Genomic DNA, 20,742 nt, shown 5'->3' on the forward strand with positions numbered 1-20,742 from the left:
CTTCTCAGGGCAGGCTTAGGGACTGTTTGATAACAGTTGAAGATGCTAAATTGAAAAACTTATCGTTTTATCTTTTAGTGAACAAAATTTTAGGGAGGTTGTGAATTCCTTAGTGATTGAAAATGAAGTTGGATTAGCTAACCCACCAGCCCAAGTTGCATTCCTACAAGGAAGCACATTACACTATTAATCGCTGGATCTCCAAGCTTCAATTTAGATCACCGATTCTCTCGATATCTTACCATCAATCAATTAATTGGTGAGAAAGTGAATACTGGTTAAATGTATCATCCAATGAAGTTGAAATTAACACAGGCACAAGTAGGGGTAGTCATGGGTCAGCCCAGGGCGAGCCGTGACTGGGCTTAACATCTATATTAATGGTCTAACCTTAGACCCGGGCTTGCACTCAAACCTCCGATTAGAAAATTCGATATCCATAAATTAATATTCGAATTTGTATTCGATTAAATATTCTAATATTCGATTTGATTCAAATTCATCCAATTAATTATTTTAGGTAATGAATAAATGTATAAAATGAATATTTAATTTATATAAATATATAAATTATTTATATAATTTAATTATTATATATAAATTATATAAAATATTTAAATATTTTATATTATATATAAGAATTAAATAATCAGTCAAATTTGAATATTTATCGAATCTAATCAGATCATATCCAAATTCGATTGATTATATATTCGAATTTGTCCGAATTCAATTTGATTATGTCAAATCTCGAATTCAAAATGGGATTTTTAAATACCGTTGACACCCTTAGTAAGGACCAGGTTAATGATGGTGACGACATGTAACCACAAATCACAAGGGGTGTTCATTATATCGTTTAAACCATCAAATCACACAGAACCAAACAACAATTGGCAATTTGGTCAGGTAGGAGGACTGCAATTTTTTTTTAGTTTAATTTGGTTTGGTTTTCTAAATTTTAGAAATCAGATCAAAGCATAAACAATATTAAATTGAATTATTAATAATATATTTATTAATATATATGATACATTTGTTTAAACATATATATGTATATATATATATATATATATATATTTATTTAACAATTTCTATATTATTTTTATTGATTTAACAATTTTTAACTTGTTTATATTTGAATAAATGTAAATGTAATTTATTTAATAGTAACAAGTGACACTTGTAATCATTTAGGTTTTATATTTGAATTATATTTGTTATTTATGTAAACATGCATGTTATTTAGGCTTGTATTTGAAACCAAACCAAACTATAATAAAACGGTTTAATCTAATTCCATACTTATGAGTCTGTTTGATTTGAAGATTTCTTAAATCATAATTTACTGTTTTGATCTAAAATCTTCTTCAAACCAAACCAAACCAAATCGGACCATGAACACCCATCCAAATGACCTCGATCTAGCAGGAATAAAATCCATCAAATGGTGGATCATGGATGGTCTGACCTACTTTCTTATTTGACGAGTGATGACTGAGCATAGAGGTGAGCAGTCGTTTTTTTTTTTTGTTCAAAACCAAACCAAAACTGAAATATGTAAAAACTGATTAAACCAAATCAATTTTTTTTGTTATTTTGGTTAAAACCGAAATTAAGTCAAACCTCATATGTTCTATCAAAAACAGAGAAGAAGAATAAGAAGATGCCCTCACCCTTAGCGGCAGGCGGTAGAGGCAAAGCAGACATAGTGGCGGCTGGCAGCCACGACACTTAGCGGTCAGTAGTCACTCAACAGGATAGGGAAGACGCCCTCAGCTGGTCAGCCCCTCACCCAGTAGGTGGCAACAGCACAGAAGGCCAGTGGCCAGCCTATTCTTTCTAAATACATAGAGATTAGAGTCTTTAGAGAGAAACTAGAGAGACTGAGGGAGTGAGAGACGATTGGCCAGCCAATGCTCAATAGTTTACTTGTCTTTCACTCTTTTGAATTTTAATTTTTTTGGGAAACTTGGCATTAAATGAAGTAATGATATATATTACATAATATATTAAATATTAATATAAAATTATAAATTATATTAAAAATATATAACTTTTTATAATTATAATATAATAAAATTGAATCGGTTTTTTCCGTTAACCGATTTATCAACTATGATAATCGAAACCAAAAACCGAAATACAAAATTACCGAATAATAAAATCGAAACTAATCGAAAAACCGATTAAACCGAAACCTAAATTTCGGTTCGATTGCATTGGAGCAATTCTGATTTTTTTTACCGAGGGCGATTCGGATGAAAGACACAGTAAGCGAGTGAAAGAAACTCCGGATCTCACTTATCAAAAAAAAGAAACTCCGGATCTCCTGCACTTTGGCCTGCACAGCTGCACTCCCGTTCAGTACGTGAAAGATGTCTTATCACATTTGGTAAGTATTACAAAAGAGAAGATAAATAATAAAAGAAAAAGTAAAGCCGGAAAAATAAAAGGAAAGAGAGAGAGAGAGAGGAGAAGGGCGTCGTTTGGTAAAAGACATTTTTGAAAAGTGAACCCAACCCAACGTTACAAAAGGGAAAGCTTCCCCACGCCATCATCTCCTCAGAATGAAACGATCACATCCCTGTTCCTCTTCCACCGAACAACCCCCATCCCTCTCTTAACCTGCGCCCTATCCCGCCCCTTAACCTGCGCACCCTTCCACCCCTCAAAACTAGGGCGCTTTGTCTCGATTTGCAGTAAGTCCTTCCCTTCCCAATTCCTAATTCCCATCCCCCTCGCCCCCTCCTCCCTCATCTCATCTTGTCCTGCTATAAAGTCTGTACAGCAACAATCTCCCCCTCCCTTGTCGGGGTCCGGAGTAGGAGAGATAGGTCTTCTTTTGAGAGATGTGGGATGCTTGGAACTTGGATGAAAGTCTTGTCTCTCTGTTGGAAGCCTTTTGGCGTCAATGTTGTTGATGGTGGTGTTGAGGGCAGAGATGGTTTGCTCTGGTTTCGTGACCTCGGTCGCTATGCATTTGGTGATTTCTCCATGGCCGTTATCCAGGCCAACCAAGTCCTCGAAGACCAGAGCCAGATCGAGTCTGGTCCTTTCGGTGCCTTCGTCGGTGTCTACGATGGTCATGGAGGTCCCGACGCTGCTCGTTACGTTTGCGATCACCTCTTCCGTAATTTTCAAGGTATTTGCTATGCTCTCCTCTCTCCTAGACAAGTTAGAACTGAAATTCCATCAAGCTGTTGAGTTCATCATTTTGTGTCATCCACAGACATTTGATTGATTAATTCGATAAATTGGCCACACTTTGAAATCCTGTCTTTTTTTTTTATATAATTAATTGCACCTTATGCCACTTTGCAAAGCCTCTCTGCTTTAACGAGAGACTTACAAGCTTGAATGCCATACAGTGTAAAGATTGGCTAAATATGAATGCATGCCAGAATCTAATTAACTTCCCCACGATTTTCTTTTGCCTCTAGTTCTTACGTAATTCTTGCGAATGGCCACCGTTTCTCAGTGATCTCGGGTTTAATAGTTTTCCTGAAATCTTGATATTGGATTTGGAATTGTTTGTTGTTTCTACTTTTGCACCGACAAATCTTAAAGATAATCTGGGGTTTAGGTTAAAGACTCAAATGGAGCTGAGAATTGCACTTTCACAGGTACTGACAAATCCGTAGAGGATGATTCAAAAGCAATGTTGCATCTAGGGTAATTGACAGTTTGACCAGTCTCGGGAGATTATCCAATATCCCTGAATTCGTAAGTGTTTGGGAAATCAATAGACAATTAGACGGTCTATTCATCCGTACTCTTAAAAATGCCGAGGAAACTGACCCTTTGGTAGACTTAAAAAATGTCCAGGTAATCTTTGTATATTTGAAGCTCTGGGCATCGCCCATGATGTTTACCTTGTTTGCTAACAATGAGAATTAAGGAGAAGATGGAGTAGACTTAAACATGAAGACAGGACACCTTTGCTGCCAAATCCTTTTTTTTTGGTCCTGTACCATTTAGAACCCTAACTTATCAAAGCAATACCCTTCTCAATCCTTTGTCTTAGAACTTGGTCTGATGCGCTGTGGCGCCATTTTTTCTTTTCAGTCTTAATTTCTATTACTTTGCTTCTGTTTCTTGTTCTTCTTCTTTCTTTAATTTCTGTTACTTCAGTGGCTATTAAAGATAAAATCATGTCATTCTGAATCCACAGGAATTGTGTTTCTGCAGAGAGATCAGCTGAGGCCCAGGGTGTGACATGTGAGACCATCCGAAGAGCCTTTCTTCAAACAGAGGAAGGATTTACTGCACTTGTTTCTGAGCTATGGAACAGCCAACCACATATGGCAACAGTTGGGGCGTGCTGTTTAGTTGGAGTGATCTGTCAGAGGACACTCTATGTGGCAAACCTTGGAGATTCCCGTGTTGTACTTGGGAAGAAAGTTGGTAACACTGGCGGTGTTGCTGCTATACAGTTGTCAACTGAACACAACGCTAACTTGGAGGCTGTGAGACAAGAGCTTAGAGATTCTCACCCAAATGACCCTCAAATAGTTGTTCTTAAGCATGGAGTTTGGAGGGTAAAAGGCATTATTCAGGTGCTTTGTCTATATTTTCTTCCCATTCCCTTTTTGATAACCAATATTCATCATTCATCTGATTCTGTTGCTACTATCATAGGTTGCATTATCCAAAAGTTATTTTTTTTCATGGCTTTTTTTTTTTATAGTCAATAATAATGTAAATTTCATTAGATTGAAAGCTGCCTTCCTGTGTTCAAAAAGCAGAATATCAGGGTATAAAAAATAACAGCATAAATACTTGAGTGATGCCCCGAAGCTTACTGGACCCAAAAACTTAATAAGATGCTTCCCATATCATATCGATAGCTGTGCCCATCTCAGAAAAACATGGATTCTCTAAGCAACAGTCAACAAAATTTAGAAACCACTTCCCAAAATAGCTTGTGTTTATATCTCACTATATTCATCATTTGTAATTACAAATTGCCATTCTTTGATAATCAACAGTAACTTGAATTTCATTAAATTGAAGATAGTCTCCTACCGTTCAAAAGGTAGAATAGCAGGGCATAAACAACAATAGCATAATTTCTTTTTTTGAAAAGGTAAGGTAAAAATTTTATTGATGATAGAGGAAAGAACTACAACAATTCACTGCGAAGAAAAACAGCTTACAGAACCCAAATAGAGTGAGAGTTAAGAAGCTGAAATACATTCTGGTTTTTAAATTCTGAAACAACAGATAACCAAGAAGCAAGTCTGTTGACTGCAACTGTAACTGTAAGAGGTCTTCAGAAGCTCTGGCTTTGTTGCAGAACACTTGGCTATTCCTTTCAGACCACTGAGATACTAAGATGACTGCAGGAATTGTTTTCCAGATCAACTTCCCTTTCCAACTCAGACCAGATAACTTCCAATTGCACAGAACATCCTTGACAGACCGGGGCATAACCCAGCTAATGCCAGCCGCCTGAATGAAGTGCTCCCACAGTTTAGCAGACACAGGACAGTGAATGCAGAGATGATCCCCAGATTCAGGCACCAGACCACGAAGGCCACAGTTCAGATCTGAAATCTGAACCCCATGCCTAATCAGATTAATTTTTGAGAGACATTTAAAGCCAGCACCCAGACAAGAAAATTAGCCTTAGAGGGTCTGGTAGTATCCCACACCTGCTTACTAGGGAAGCCAATGTTGCTGCCTTAACTTAGCTTATCAGCCATAGACTTAAGTGAAAAACAGCCATCTCCACTTCATATCCACCTCCACTCATCTTCCACATTTGCAGAAATAAGCTGGCTTTGCAACAGCTGTAACAGCTCCAGCAGCTGCTCCAATTCCCAATCATAGAGGTTCCGTCTAAAGAGGGGACACCAAACAGCTGAACCTTGCACCCAATCATAGGACTCAGAATCTGAAGAATCAGGATTTAAGGCACACTGAAAGAGGTTAGGAAAAGCCTCGGCAAGGGGAATATTCAAGCACCAGAGGTCTTTCTAGAATTTCAACCTATTGCCATCCCCAATTTTGTACTCCAAACCTTCTAGAATGAAGGGAAAGCTTTTATAATGCCCTTCCACAGGGAACAACCCCAAGGCTGAAAAGGATCCAAAGATTTCCAATTACCCCAATCCACACCAAATTTAGCCAGCTATAAGAGACCTCCACCAAGCATCTCTTTCAAAGCCAAATCTCCAAATCCACTTACTCAAGAGAGCAAAATTAAAGGTCTTAAGCTTTCTCACTCCCAGGCCTCCTTCCACAGGCAAACAAACCTGGTCCCAGTTAACCAGATGAATTTTCTTGTCCTCTTCCCAACCTCTCCACATGAAATTCCTTTGAAAAGGTTCTAACTTCTTGGATACCTTGGAGGGGATAGGAAAGAGGGAAAGAAAGTATGTAGGAAGGTTTGATAAAGTACTTTTTAACAGGATCACTCTACCCCCCTGAAGAGAGGTATTTAGCCTTCAATGAAGCCAGCTTCTTCTCCATTCTCTCTACCACTGGATCCCAGATAGCAGAGGAGGTGCATTTAGGTCCAAGATGGAGCACCAAATATTTCCCTAGGAGATGATTCACCTGACAAGCCAAAATCTCAGCCATCTCCTCCAGATTTTCAACTTGTCCAACAGGAAAAATCACACTTTTCCCTAAGTTTACTTTAAGCCCTGACACAGCCTCAAACCAATATGGGATGCCAAGCATAGATTCAAGCTGATCTGGGGAAGCATCAATAAAGCACAAGGGGTCATCAGCAAACTGGAGAAGATGAACCTTCTCCCCTCCTGGAGAGATCTCAAAACCATCCCACAAACCTTCTGCAACGGCCAACTTGCTGAACTGAGAAAACACTTCCATGAGACAAATAAAAAGCAGGGGGGAGAGGGGATCCCCTTGCCTAATCCCTCTAAAACTTTCAAAGAAGCTCGTCACTTGCCCATTGATCAGAAACTGAAAACTTTGGGGAAGAAACACAAACTTTCATCCAGTTTTCTCCCAATAACCAAATTGAGGCATCTCCAGTTTACATGATCATACGCTTTCTGAATATCCAATTTACACACCAGAATAGGTTTACCATCCCTTCTTCTAGAGTCAATTAGCTCATTTGCGATAAGCACACTATCCACCAACATTTGTCTACTTGGGATGGAGGCACCTTGGTTCCCAGAAATCACATTGGGCAAAACCTTTTTCAACCTCTCTGCCAAGACTTATGCCAGAATTCTATAAAAACTGTTGAGAAGGCTTATAGGCCTAAAGTCCTTTAGATTCACAGCCCCCGAGCCCCGGCAACTTTAGGGATGAGGGTAATAAAGGTGGAGTTCAGGCTTCTTTGCAGAGAGGAACTTCTATGAAAAGGTCTGAAACACATTCATAAGATATAGAACAGATTTGTCAAACCATCTGGACCAGGAGATTTATCTGTTTCCATTCTGCTAATCACTTTCTTAACTTCTTCCTCTGTGAACGGCCTTTCTAGGGAAGCTTTTTGCTCACCTGTTAGTTTTTTGAAAGGGGTATGGAGAGGAAGAGGTCTAATGGCCGAGGGTTCCTCATAAAGCTGCTTGTAGAATGAAGAAGCAATGACTTTGATTTCAGCAACTGACTCTCCCACTCTCCCCTCACACTCCAACCTGCTAATTTCTTTAACTCTGTTCCGGGCATTAGCCATCTTGTGAAAGAAACTAGTGTTTTTATCACCATCTTCAGCCAGGTTGTTTTGGCTCTTTGTCTCCACCTAATCTCATCTTTCAGTGCTAGTTTATCAAAGTTTGATTTGGCTTGGCACCTTTTCAGTCTTTGTTCTTGAGTCAAAGGACCGATTTCTTCAGTGACACCCAAAGCCTACTGGACCTAAAAAGGTTAGCACCTTTTCAGTCTTTGTTCTTGAGTCAAAGGACCGATTTCTTCAGTGACACCCAAAGCCTACTGGACCTAAAAAGGTTAATAAGATGTTTGTCATATCATCTCTGATAGTTCTGCCAATCCCATGCAAATTTGTATTCTCTAAGGAACAACAGTCAAAGTTTAGAAATGACATCCCAAAATAGCGTGTCTTTATACCTGAATATATTCATCATTACTATTGACCAGCCTTCTTATGGAGATTTTAGCTTATTGTTTCCTCAGTAAATGATTGTAAAGAGCGAGGCCACTTCAGCATTTCATGGAAAAAAGATTAAAAAATGATTAACTTGCCAATCCTTTCAAAACTAAAATTAGATTGGATTATATCAGATATGTTTGATTGAAACTTGGAGTGCTGTGTAGTCTCCTGAAGTTTTTAACTCTGGAAAGTTAACTTGATAAGTGAGGTGTGTCTAAAGATGATTAGAAATTAAAAGAACAATATAATTAGTGCATATTAGACTGCACAAACAACTCTTAGTCAAGCCATCTGTTTAAGTTGTAATTTGTAAAATGCCTTATGTTGTTGATGTGATGACTAGTCATTTTGGTCTCAATGCGATGGATGCAATCTTACTGGTCAAATATAAAGACCAACAAAGCTTCACCTATCTATCAGAAATATAAAGAACGTTCTTGATTTTAATATAACAAGGGCCCCATTCCTTTGCATGCTCGTTTTTATTTCTATCCATCCATAGAGTTTTCTTGATCTTGGTCCTTTCTGAATTGTATGTTTTGAAGGGCCTTAAGAGATTGGGTGGAAACTCTTTGGAGCACTAATAACAAGAGATGGGGTAGAAACTCTTTGGAGCACTAATTACTGTAGTGTTAATTGGGTACATTTGGAAGAAAAGAAACATCACTCTTGGACAACCAATTCCAGTCTAGAGAAAAGGTGCTGCAACAAGTGATGGCTTCTCTTCATTCTTGGTCGGGGGCAGACATGTCCTCATTATGCTTACTTTGAACAAGCAATTTTATTCACATAAATTTCCAAACCCCATCTGTTTTCATAGCCCAATTTTTTTGTTAATCTTAGATCTTCTTGTATAGTTCCTCACTGCACACAAACTGTATTATGTATATTTTGTGAAGATTACAAAACAAAGCAATACTTCACATTTTCTCAAAAGAAAAAGAAAAAGAAAAAGATTTGTGCTGTTAATGCTGTTACTTTATTGTCTGCAGGTGTCTAGATCTATAGGTGATGTATATATGAAGCATGCACAGTATAATAGAGAACCAATCAATGCGAAATTCAGGCTATCTGAACCAATGAATATGCCTATTTTGACTGCCAATCCATCTATTATCTCTCATCCTCTCCAACCAAATGATTCTTTCCTCATATTTGCATCTGATGGTCTATGGGAGCACTTGAGCAATGAAAGAGCTGTGGATATTGTCCAGAATAATCCACATTCAGTAAGAGTTCTATCATCTTGTCATAGTCATGGTTTTCTGCATAGACATGCTATTTTCTTTTGTTTTAAATTTATACAGCATGTGATGTTGCGTGGGTTTGATTGGTAGTTTTTTGACTTTTGATAATCATGCAGTTGCTATTCTTCTAGTGTTTATTGTTTCTCAGTTGACTTTCTGTGCATTTCCTTCTGTTGGTGATCCACTGGATAAGCATATCCACATTTGGGGAAATTTAAAATGGGTCTTAAAAAGTGAATGAAATGACTATTGTAGTCCTTGTCGAACAGGGCCTTCACAAGTTCCTGGGTGGAAGATTGGACTTTTTTGGAAAACAAGCATATAATCCATTCCATTTGATTGGGTCAATTGGCATTTTTCTGCATGGTCTTACTTATGTTATGTGGGGACCATGTGGCTGATCTGGACTTTGCAGTGGATCAAGGACCCTCTTTTTTGGCCTTTTATTCAATTTATCAATTTCAGCCTATATGCCATCAAGGTTACAATTTTCAAATTTAAGACCATCAGCAATGAGAGTTTATTTTGGAGACACATAATGGAGCTTTACAATGAAACTTGTCCCTTAAATAGAGGGTGAAGATGTGAGTGCCTCCAAAACCATGTAGCCATGTGGAAGATTCTTCTCTAAGTGACATGGATTGGGACTGACACACTGGTCCTATGATACTTATTCATCTCTAACCTTAGGCTTTGAATATGCAAGTTTTGGTGGGCTTTGAATAATAATAATTTGCTCTCGTGTCCTTCCAGGTTTCACTGGATTAGTGGTATGAAAGTGCTAGGCAACATAGATGAGAATTCTCTTAGATGTGAACAGTATATGTCAAGTCTTCTTGGTCTAGCCCTCTGGTAATGTGCTTCCAATAAACTTCCTTAGTATATCACTTTTTGCAATGTTTTATTTCCATAAGGTGCCACTATACACTTTTTGCCTGAGCTGAACGTGGTGGAGAGTTTTGTTTGGCTTAGGAGCAGTTGCTAATAAAATTCTAGAGTCTATAGACAAGAAATGTCACTTTCAAGTTGAGCAGATTCCAATACTCTTCAGTAACACTGTTTACAAGTATGCCCAGAAAATACTTTGCCTATTTACTCCCTGTTTAGCTAATGCATCTGCTTCTCTGTTTGCAGTTCTTCTCACCCAGCTGAAGCTTGTATTCAATTTCTTTGCAATCACACCAATCTCCCTAAATGCATGTCTATATTTCTAAGGTGCTTCTTTGAGGTGCTTGGCCCAATGAATTACTAGCTGTGAATCACCTTCAACTTCCAAATCTTTGAGGCCATACTGTTGTGCTGTGATAATCTCAATCCTTGTAGAAGTGTCATGGTTTCTGCCTTGGCTGAATCTCCTAAACCTGCTGGACCTGAATACATCACAACTACCAACCTTGATGGTCTCTAATGATTCCCCCAATACCAGCTCTTCCTGGGTTACCCATAGAGCTACCATTGAAGTATGGTTCTAGTTTAAGCTTACCACTTCTTGTGGGGGGACCCAGTCTTGGTGGAAATAGTACAAAAATTATAAAAATGGTGAATTATCAAAAAAGAAAAAGAAAAAGAAAATTATAGAAATGGTAGAAACATTGTGAAAAATGTGGAAATGTATAATAATATTTTGTGAAAGGGTAAAAGAAGCACAAATACAACCTAAGTGCTCAAAATTTGACAATGAATATGGCAATAAACAGACTGGAATGGTAAAACAGGATTCATGTAGCCAACCCCTTATAGATGGGATAAGACTTAGATGATTGAACTCAAAATGTGCAAATCAAGGTTCAAAATTTCAATACAATATGCCTGATACGGGGCATATCGTATCGTATCTTTGAACTCATTATGTTAAAATACCATCTCATGTATATCAACACCTATAGTTTTTGCTGAGGAATATGTTAAGTTTAGGAATATAACTTGAAACACATTGACATTTTAAACTAGTACCAGTTTTGTAGAGCTCATCAATTGGTAATTCAACCCAAGGTTCTAAATATCAATACAGGTGGCGTATCAGCCTGTATCGGTGTTTTTTTTGTGTTTTATTTATTTATTTTTTCAAAACCGGTTCAGAGGGGTCGGTTTAAGTCCCGACTACCCTCTGAACCATGGCCTGATCCGATACACCCCTATTTTTTAATGTTGTCCATTCATTCATCTTAATAAAACATCTTCTTAAAAGGCAATTAAAATTATAAAATCATTATTTTTTGTGTGAGAATTAAGAATTTAAGACCCGGACATGGACTTGTGGGCTTGCCTCGAGGGGCGTGGCACAAAGGCGATTCATAGAATCAGGAATATAATATGTTTTACATCACATTAGCTACTTGAAGTAATGCAATTGAGGAAAAAAAGAGATTGTAGGCATTACATGCTTGAAAATGTTTTATATGTTTGATTTTATTTTTAAATTTTCATTTGAATATGCTTTACATGTTATGCTTATGTATTTTAATTTTATATAATAGGTTTTTTAAACCATTAATTTTAAAATTTAAGTTTATATTTCTTATTAATATTAGTTTAATATTTTTTTATTTTTTTTATTTTCTAACATTTTTTTTATTTTTTTAGCAACTTTTGTATTTTTGCACCTTGCTTCAAAAAGGCGCGCGCCTTGCCTTGCACCTCTCACCTCAGGCGCAAATTGGCCCTTGCGCCTTGCGCTTTTAAAACACTAGGGCTGCCCAATTCTCAGAATTGTTAACCTAGCCAAACTAGTGAAGTAGCACAGATACATGTAATGCCTCTCGTGCATTCATGCTCCATGATATTTATCATTTTAAGCTTATTTTGATATAGAGCAGCTTTGGAAGACATTCTGGAATTGTTCAACCTATGAGCCAGTCACTAAAACAGTTGTTTGGTCTGGTTTTGATAAAACTAATATGACCTTGTTTGTCTACAGTGGCGTTTGATAAATCTGAAATTTCAGATCTGAAAAGTTAAAATTTTTTTGTCTGAAATCTGAAAAGAAGCACATGTGCTTTTCTACTTTTTAGAGGCTCTAAATCCATAAGTTTGTTTTTATTGGATCAACCCTTTACCATCTGAAATTTATTGATTTTACTATTTTACCCCTAGAACATACTATTTGAAAATGTTGAGTTCAATATGCATTATCTCATAAAAAATAATTTTCAACCTCAAAATAATATTGAAACAATACAAATAAAAAATAAATAATTAATAATTACTAATTAATAAATAAAACGATTAAAATTAAAAAAATAATTAATTACTATAAAAATATTAAAATAATTAATAATTTACACATAAAAATTAAAATAATTTTTGAAATTAATGAAATAATTAAAAATTATTAGTTAATAAAAATAATTAATAATTAATAAATAACACAAGTAAAATTAATGTAGAATAAAAATATTAAATTAATTAATAATTAGTAAAAACAATTTATAATTAATAATAATAATTATTATTATTATTAATTATTATTGTTATTATTACTCATCGAACTGTCACTGCTACATGTTGCAGCGGCGGTGGCGGGAAGACAAGAGAGGGCGAGAGAGAGAGAACCACCGCTGCTTGTTCAAGTCGCAGAGAGGGTTCGAAGTGAGCTTGATGGCACTGAAGTTTGTTCAGGTCGCAGAGAGGGTTTGAATAACCTAAATTTTCGTGTTATATGAGGGACAAACCATGTCATTAAAATTTCTTTGAGGATACTAATGTCTTTTACACACCTCTGAATTACATCTGAGCGCATTAAGGACCCGCCCCACCTCTTACAAAAAATTTCTTTGAGGATACTAATGTCTTTTACACACATCTGAATTACATCTGAGTGCATTAAGGACCCGCCCCACCTCTTACGGATTAAAATTTGAAATTGGATTTCAGATCAGTAATAAGAGGGCATACCAAACGAAGGTGGCGTCTGAAAAGCAATGTTTTCAGATTCAGACATTTGAAAAGTGCAATCAAACGCCACCTACATGTGCACAATCTAAGGATATGTGATTATGGATGGTAGATAAACAACATGCCGGTGTCTATGGTTATTTGAGAATGAAACTGGTCCAAGAGATAGCATGGTAGATGAAAGCAAGGAGATGGCTCTAACATGGATAAAATATATATGAAGTTTGACATTCACGGAAGGGATATATATTATTAAATGTGCATCTCTCGGATCCTTCTGGGGTTTTCACTCCTAGACTTTGTCAAAGGAGTCAGATACAAGCCAAGGTTAAGCTTTTAAGAGAGACCCTTGGTTTGCAAATCAACATCCAAAGGAACTCTTTCTGGCATTGTTTCTAATATTTGAGAATGGAGATGCTCAAGTGTAGTGTTTTGAACATAATCAGATGGGAGTGCTTTGGAATTTTTGGCTTAGAACTTAGAAGGAATCTAAATGACTGGGTGGGTGGTGGACTTGATGGCAGAACTCCTACATCTTCTACATGACCAATGGCCTGATCCTCATGTAAGTGACTTTCGGAATTGGCTATGGGATCCTTCTGGGGTTTTCACTTCCAAATCTTTCTTCTATAACATGGATGACCAATGGAATTTCTCTTCTAAAATGGTTTTAAAATCTGATGCTCCTTTTAAGGTAGTTTTTCTGTTTAGCTAATTGACACACAATACCCCTACTGTTTAGCTATTGTCTTGCGGTACCCTTAAGTTTTTTGACAATTGTCCAAGTCCTCCATTGTCGTTAATATCCGTTAATGTTCCGTCGAAATTCATACACGTGACACCACGTGATGTATAAATTTTCTTCAAAACCTAATTTTGCCCTTCGTCCCTCTCCCTTCTTCTTCACCATCCCTCTCCCCGGCGGCAGCTACAGCGAACCACTCTGCAATTGTTCCATTCCCTGTCTCTCCGCCGCCATTGCCACCACTGTCGTCGTCTGTATTCAACCACTTTCGCCGGCGTCGCCAGGATTTTCTGGCACCAAGTCCTTTCCAGAGGAGGTGGAGGATTGGCAGTTGTCTGCAACTGCCCAAAACTTCTTTCACAAATGGAGTCTGTGACAGGTCTCTGCTCTTTCTTTTTAAAGTCTGTCTCTATTTCCAAGGAATAGAGAGAGAGACCATGTTGAAGGCCACGAGAAATGAAGAAACAGGGGAGTTGTAAAAAACTTCTCTGTGATATAAAACCAAAACGCTTACCGACAGACTATTTGTTCAAGCATATATAATGGTTGAGATCGTTGTTCACAACAACAACAAGGGGTGGACATCACGATGTCGAAACAGGGGCATCCTTCAACATGTCTGGCACTAGCTCCCGTGCGTTCCTATCTGCATCATAGAACTCACCGCAGGTGAGATCAACTCCTCTTTCATTTTGCCTTCCGATCACGTGGAACTTGTTATTCATGTAACACCCTGAACACATCTTCCTCCGTTGATGCATCCTCGGAAGCGGAATCCATGATTCATTCAGGGTCGTATTTCTCAGCAGAATTTAATATCTCCATACGATTCCCCATCTCAATCCCTCTGGCTACATACACAACGTTTCCTCAGCTGGCAGATACAAATAGGCATCTTGGGGTAATCATGGAAGGACCCCTAAACCATCTGTTCATTATCAAATCATACCTCACCTTGAATTTCTTTGCTTGAAACAAGCAGGTGGGTTCCTGTGCAAAGTGACTCCTTGTCCCCAGCGGCAAAACACGGGACTACATCGGCAATCTCTTCGGTGAGTACCATATTCTTTGTTGTGTTGCTAGAAGTTGGAGCACATAGAGGAGCTCACTGTGGAGGGCGTCAACGACAGAGACCGGTAACCTCATGAACCCAGATAGATTTGTCGCTGTTGTCTCCTCTGGCAACGACTAGAACGTTTCAGACTCTACCTCCCAACATCGCCATTTCTGCTCGGATGGTCTTCAAGCGGAGGGATTTCACCGTCCCATCAGATCGGGCAATAAATCAGATCAGTCTTCGTGCTTTCAGAATCAATCTCCCAGTACCGGAAAAATCACCTGGGAATATAGTGACCAAGTAGTTCTGCTCAGAAACTCCAACCTTCAAGTACAAGACGGTTCAGGTGTGTTCTCTGGCAGTGTTTTGATTTCCCATCCAACACACTTGTGGAGAACTAGAATTTCACGGCCAACATGAAGCTGACTTTCTCAAATGGGCTTTACTCCATGAAACTAGGGGACGGCCATAATGGCTTGTATATGAACTTCGATGGAGGCTCAAATCAGATTTATTGGGAGCGCAAAGCTTTGGAAGCGAAAGCAGAAATCGTCCCTGGAAATGGAATGATATATGCTCGAGTCAGCTCGGATGGCTTCCTGGGTATGTACTAGACAGAAAAGAGGGAGAGAGAGAGAATGGGAGTTGTGCCCATACAGCTTCATTCTCAGACCTCCATTCTCAGAGGTGGTGGTGGAGGCTATGGATCTGGCAGTGGCGGAAACTATGGAACTGGCGGTGGTAGTGGCTATGCAGGTGCTGCTAGCGGGGGCTATGGAGGTAGTGGCGGCGACGGGGGTTATGGAGGCAGCGGTGGCGGCGGTGGAGATTATGGAGGAAGTGGTGGTGGAAATGGCCACCGTCAGTGGGGGTTACGTCTCTGGAGAGAACACGAGGAGAAAACGTACCAGAAAAGTCATGGTTGCCGCTTACAATAAGGAGCAACGAAATCGAGGATAATTTGAGGAATAGTAGAGGGTAAATTTGACATTTCATTTCCTTCCGTTAGCACTTATCGGCAATGACAATTGTCAGAAAACTTAAGGGATAGCAAGACAATAGCTAAACAGTAGGGGTATTGCATGTCAATTAGCTAAATAGTAGGGTAGTTTAAGAGATTTACCCAAAAATTTATTAAATTCAAATGAATGAATGAATTACTTACAATATGCCATGCATCCCTTGTGTATAGATTTCTACCCTTGTTTGTTTAAAATATCATCAGCCAACCTATTTATTAATCTATGGATCATTTCGAAATTTGACACCAGCTCACTAGCCAGCTGCTTAATTTCCCTCATGACGTCTAAATTTCCACATTCATTCATCATTGCTTTTCAGCCTCCCCACTACTTTCTTTGAATCGCATTCCACCAGTATATTCTTTAACTTGAGTGCCTTGGCCACTCTCAGCTCTTGTAATATTGCTCCTATTCCTATTTCAGCCTTCACGAAGGCCCTGGGTTTCCTAGAGAATGGCCATGAAAGTTCATCTTTATGTGATTATCAACTGATGATTTCCAAATCAGTTGAGGGCTTGTTTCATCAACAACTGTAAAAATCATTAATAGTATAAAAGTAGCTTATGGGTACAATAATGACATACAAACAATGAGAGATAAACCCTCCCATCTCTCCTTGTAGAAACATTTCTTCTTTTTACAACTGATCTCTATGCACCTATAGTTTAGCAAGAGCATCAGCCAAGTAGTTTGCACTCCTTTTGACCTATCTTATTCTCATTTCCATATTTTGTATGAACCATTTTAATTTCTTCCTTTCATTATTATAACTCATTAACTCCGCAGTTTTGCCTCCCCAGTTTGTAACCACCCCACAACTAATTTGGAGTCCCCTTCAATAACTAAGGCCCAGTTTGGTGTGTCTTTTTGTGTGAGCTGTCAGCTTTTTAGAAGCCCGGCAGCCCACTTCTTCATCTTTTTCTGTTTGGTTGGGAAAAGATGTAACTGCCGAAAGATGCAGGAAACCCATTTTTGGAAGCTCCAAATGGAGCTTTTCGCTTTTTTTTTCACCTCGTCTTCATGCGGAAAAATGCACCACCACCAAACAGTCTGTGGGCTGTCAGATCTTCCAGAAGATCTTTGAAAAAAGACTTGCCAAACAGCACCTAATTTTTTAATGTTCAAAGATCCCTCTGTACCCCTTAATGCCAAGATCTCAGCTCTATCAATGTAAAATGGTCCAAACCTCTTCGGTATCTCCACCCAATGAGTCACTGTGCCTTGGAATCTTCCATCTTCTAGTTGGCAATGTGATAAACTAGTTTTTACAGGCACTTCAAGGAATCTTTCCAGAAATGCTTGGTTTAGTTTTACAGCAATACAATTATTTTCAAGTAGGGAAACTCTTTTGAAGATTCCACCTATGTTGGCCACATGGGACAATTTTGTGGCCAATGTAAACTGTCCATTGGAGCCGCATGTTCACTCTCAGTCTACATTGGCCTTGTGTTGGATTTCCCCTAAGTTCCACTATCCATGTTTTCAAAGGACCCAAGGTAAGTGTCTTATTTTGGTTATGTGGCAAGGGCTTTCTAGCTGAAGCTTTGCCCTGTGAGTAGGGAGTGGTAAGAGGAAGTGCAGGCCTGTAGGGAGAAGTCTTTTGGGCGCCAACCAGGTTGCAAGTTGCAAAATAGGATTCTTGTGTCTAATAGCTAAAGGTTCATCAAAGTGACCTGGCGAGCAATAACCCTGTTTAAATGTATCTATTATAGATGATAGACTAGACAACCTGGGTTAGCCTAATCCTTTATGTTGTGCTTTAGTTCTGAAGTGTGTACGAGTAGTGGTAGAGCGTTGCATGCCTTATTTCCTCGGATATGCATCCAACATATTTCTTCTAAACTTACGAGTAGTGGAATATTTTGCCTTTTGAGCTGACAAAGTTTTTTGTATTAACGCAGGGAAGTGCTAGAAGGCTCATCAAGGCTGCTCTACAAGAAGCAGCTAGAAAACGTGAGATGCGATTCTCGGATCTTCAGAGGATTGACAAGAAGGTTCGACGCCACTTCCATGATGATATAACCGTTATTGTTTTGTTCTTAAATCATGACCTTATTTCTAGAGGATCAATACAAGAAGGCCCTTCACTTTCTCTCCGAAGTGCTCTGGAGCACTGATAACTTTGAGAAAAAAACTATGAACTATGATACTTCTACTATCCAATATTTTGGTCATTACCCAGAAGAGCATGTTTATGATTTATCAAAAATTTCTTCCATGAAAATGATTGCTGAGCCTGAGAGTGGCACCTGACAAAGCAGTTGCTGCAGAGATTTTTCCCCCACCTTTTTCGCTGATACGGAGGCTAATGCAGTTCCAGGAGACTTGTAATCTGTAAAATGTTTCAGTGTATTTGTTAGGAAACAATTCACGTGTCCCTGTAGTTCCCTGATCTATTTATTCGAACTTGCAATCTCTCTCTCTCTCACACAATTACTACATTTTTAGTTTAATTCCTGAATCCTGATCTCAATATTTCCATTTTTTTGTGAGAACAATATATTTACATTGACAGTTTTATAATTGCTTTGTCTTTTAGTGGATGGAATAATTTACTGATGATGATTGGATTGAAGTGAACACTTAAGGAAATTGATAAAATTGGAAGGTGTTTGAACGATCATGATAGTTTATGGGAAGCTACCTCAAAAGCCAACATATATCCCTTAATTGGAAAGGAATACTTAGCCAGCCGGAATCTTATCCTCAAGGGTATGAGATGGACTATGGGAAACAGAAAATATTCTATTTTGAATGGACAACTGGACTGGAAAAGGTCTTTTATTTAAATTGTTGAACCTGGATAAGTTTAGCATTATCAATACTAACAGTAATGTCGGTGAGTTTTTTAACCCAAATATGCTGTTGAAAGTATTCTAGAATCCCAACAAATATCCTTTTCAAAATAAAAAATGTTCTTGAATGATATTTTATTCCAAAGACCAATATGAATGATGAATTGAAATGGGGTCCTAAGCTGCAATGGGGAATTTATTATTAATTCGGCAACCTGGCTTCAAGCTGATATTGATAGTGTTAATGAACAAGTTTTGACCGCGGAGTCTTTTGTTAGAAAATTGAAAATTCAGCCAAAAGTGAAGCTATTCTTATGGTTCTTAAGTATGGGAAAAATATCCACAAGGTCAAGACTTGCGAGTGTAGGCATAAACATAGACCCCAATTGCCCTTTTTACAATTTGGAGATGGAATTGATTGACCATTTATTTGTGAATTGCACTTTCTTAAATCAAATCTGAACCCTTCTAAATCTCCCTCAAATGGGGCCTACATCCAATGAAAGGTTTATAGACTAGTGGGTGACAATATCCAAAGACCAGGGGGCAATAGAATTAGGAGAAAATTTGGCATATATTATTTGATACATTTGGAAGCAAAGAAAAAATGTGGTCTTTAATTCTCAAACCCCCTCCCTAGCAAATGTATTAGAAAACGCTACTTGTGGCCTTGGAGACTTCAAGGATGCATCCCGGTTTGGCTAGTATAGCTTGGGTAGCCAGACTGTTTTGGAGCTATTCTTTCATTCAGGCTCTTCAAGGCGCATTGGAGCTACTGTTTGAAGATTTCACTGTCGAAGGATACTCTATCCTCACCATCGCATGCATCAATTCAAAGTGCAAGCATCCATGGTCCTCATCTAGAATCATTAAAGACATTCAAGCGTTATGTAGAAGCAGTCAGGAGAGGTTCAGGTTCACTCGTGTCCATAGAGAGGCAAACTTTCTGGCGGATTTTTTGGCAAACTTGGGTCACAATTACTCTCCAGATTCCACTCTACTCAAGACAAGAGAAATCGAGAAAATTAGATAGGAAGATCTTTGGGGTCTCACTACCCCGTCTCTGTTAGTACCCCTCTTTTCTGTACAAAAAAAAAAAAAAAAAGAAAAGAAAAGAAAAGAAAAACTTACAAGGCAGCCTAAAGTTGAAATAAAAGATACTTACAAGTGCCAAGATTGGGCCCAAGCCCATACATTAGTCTTAAATTCAATGAATCCTTATTCCAATTATATAGGGGCAGTTAAAAGGAATCTTTCGATTATGAATTCTCAAATCATTTCTAACTATCTCCACCTATTCCTTTTGCTAAGATACACCCCTAGCTCTAATTGACCCCTCAATGTCTAGGGGTGCAAATGGATATGACCCGGTCCTATTTGGTTGAATTTGGGTCACCCCTGCTTGGATCTTCAGATCAAATCAGATTTGGATCCCCCTAACCCATCGGAGAAGATCCGATTTGATATATATTATATATTTATAAATATAAATATATATAATACATATATATATATATGTTATTTATTTTTTATAAAAACATGTATATATATGTTGAAAATAATTAAAAAATACTTGTATTTTTGGTTTTTACTTTATTTAAATTAGTATATTTTATTTTTCTTTAATAATTTATTATTTTTAAAGAAAACATGTTGGACCAGATTAGTTCCAAAGATTTGACTTACTGATAGGATTTGAATTCAAATCGAGTCCAATCAGATCCGATCAGATCCAACATGAATAGTGTTGATCGGATTCGAATATACCCTAATTCGAATTCGATCCAATCCGTTTGCATCCCTATCAATGGCAATGCATCATCTCTTCTTATGGGTGCGAAAGTTATTTACTAAGGTTGCATGAGTTATGACCCCACGAGATGCACG

General features: G+C 38.0%; 1 protein-coding gene across 2 annotated transcripts; it reads left to right on the plus strand.

Moving 5' to 3' along the window:
• Positions 1–2,567: 2,567 nt before the first annotated feature.
• LOC104605034 (putative protein phosphatase 2C 42) lies at positions 2,568–18,619 on the plus strand. Of its 2 annotated transcripts, none has more exons than XM_010269629.3 (4): positions 2,568–3,145; positions 4,192–4,559; positions 9,088–9,324; positions 17,962–18,619. In XM_010269629.3, exons 1-4 carry the CDS (start codon positions 2,860–2,862, stop codon positions 18,175–18,177), a joined length of 1,107 nt encoding a protein of 368 aa, XP_010267931.1. In that variant the 5' UTR covers positions 2,568–2,859; the 3' UTR covers positions 18,178–18,619. The 2 variants fall into 2 exon arrangements, with proteins under 2 accessions (XP_010267931.1, XP_088760270.1); XM_088904144.1 differs by lacking the exon at positions 17,962–18,619 and adding an exon at positions 12,853–13,047.
• The last annotated feature ends 2,123 nt before the right edge of the window (positions 18,620–20,742 follow it).

This window comes from Nelumbo nucifera, chromosome 4 (assembly GCF_055504915.1).
Source record: "Nelumbo nucifera cultivar China Antique chromosome 4, China Antique-T2T, whole genome shotgun sequence".
In the NCBI taxonomy this organism is placed as follows: Eukaryota; Viridiplantae; Streptophyta; class Magnoliopsida; order Proteales; family Nelumbonaceae; genus Nelumbo; species Nelumbo nucifera.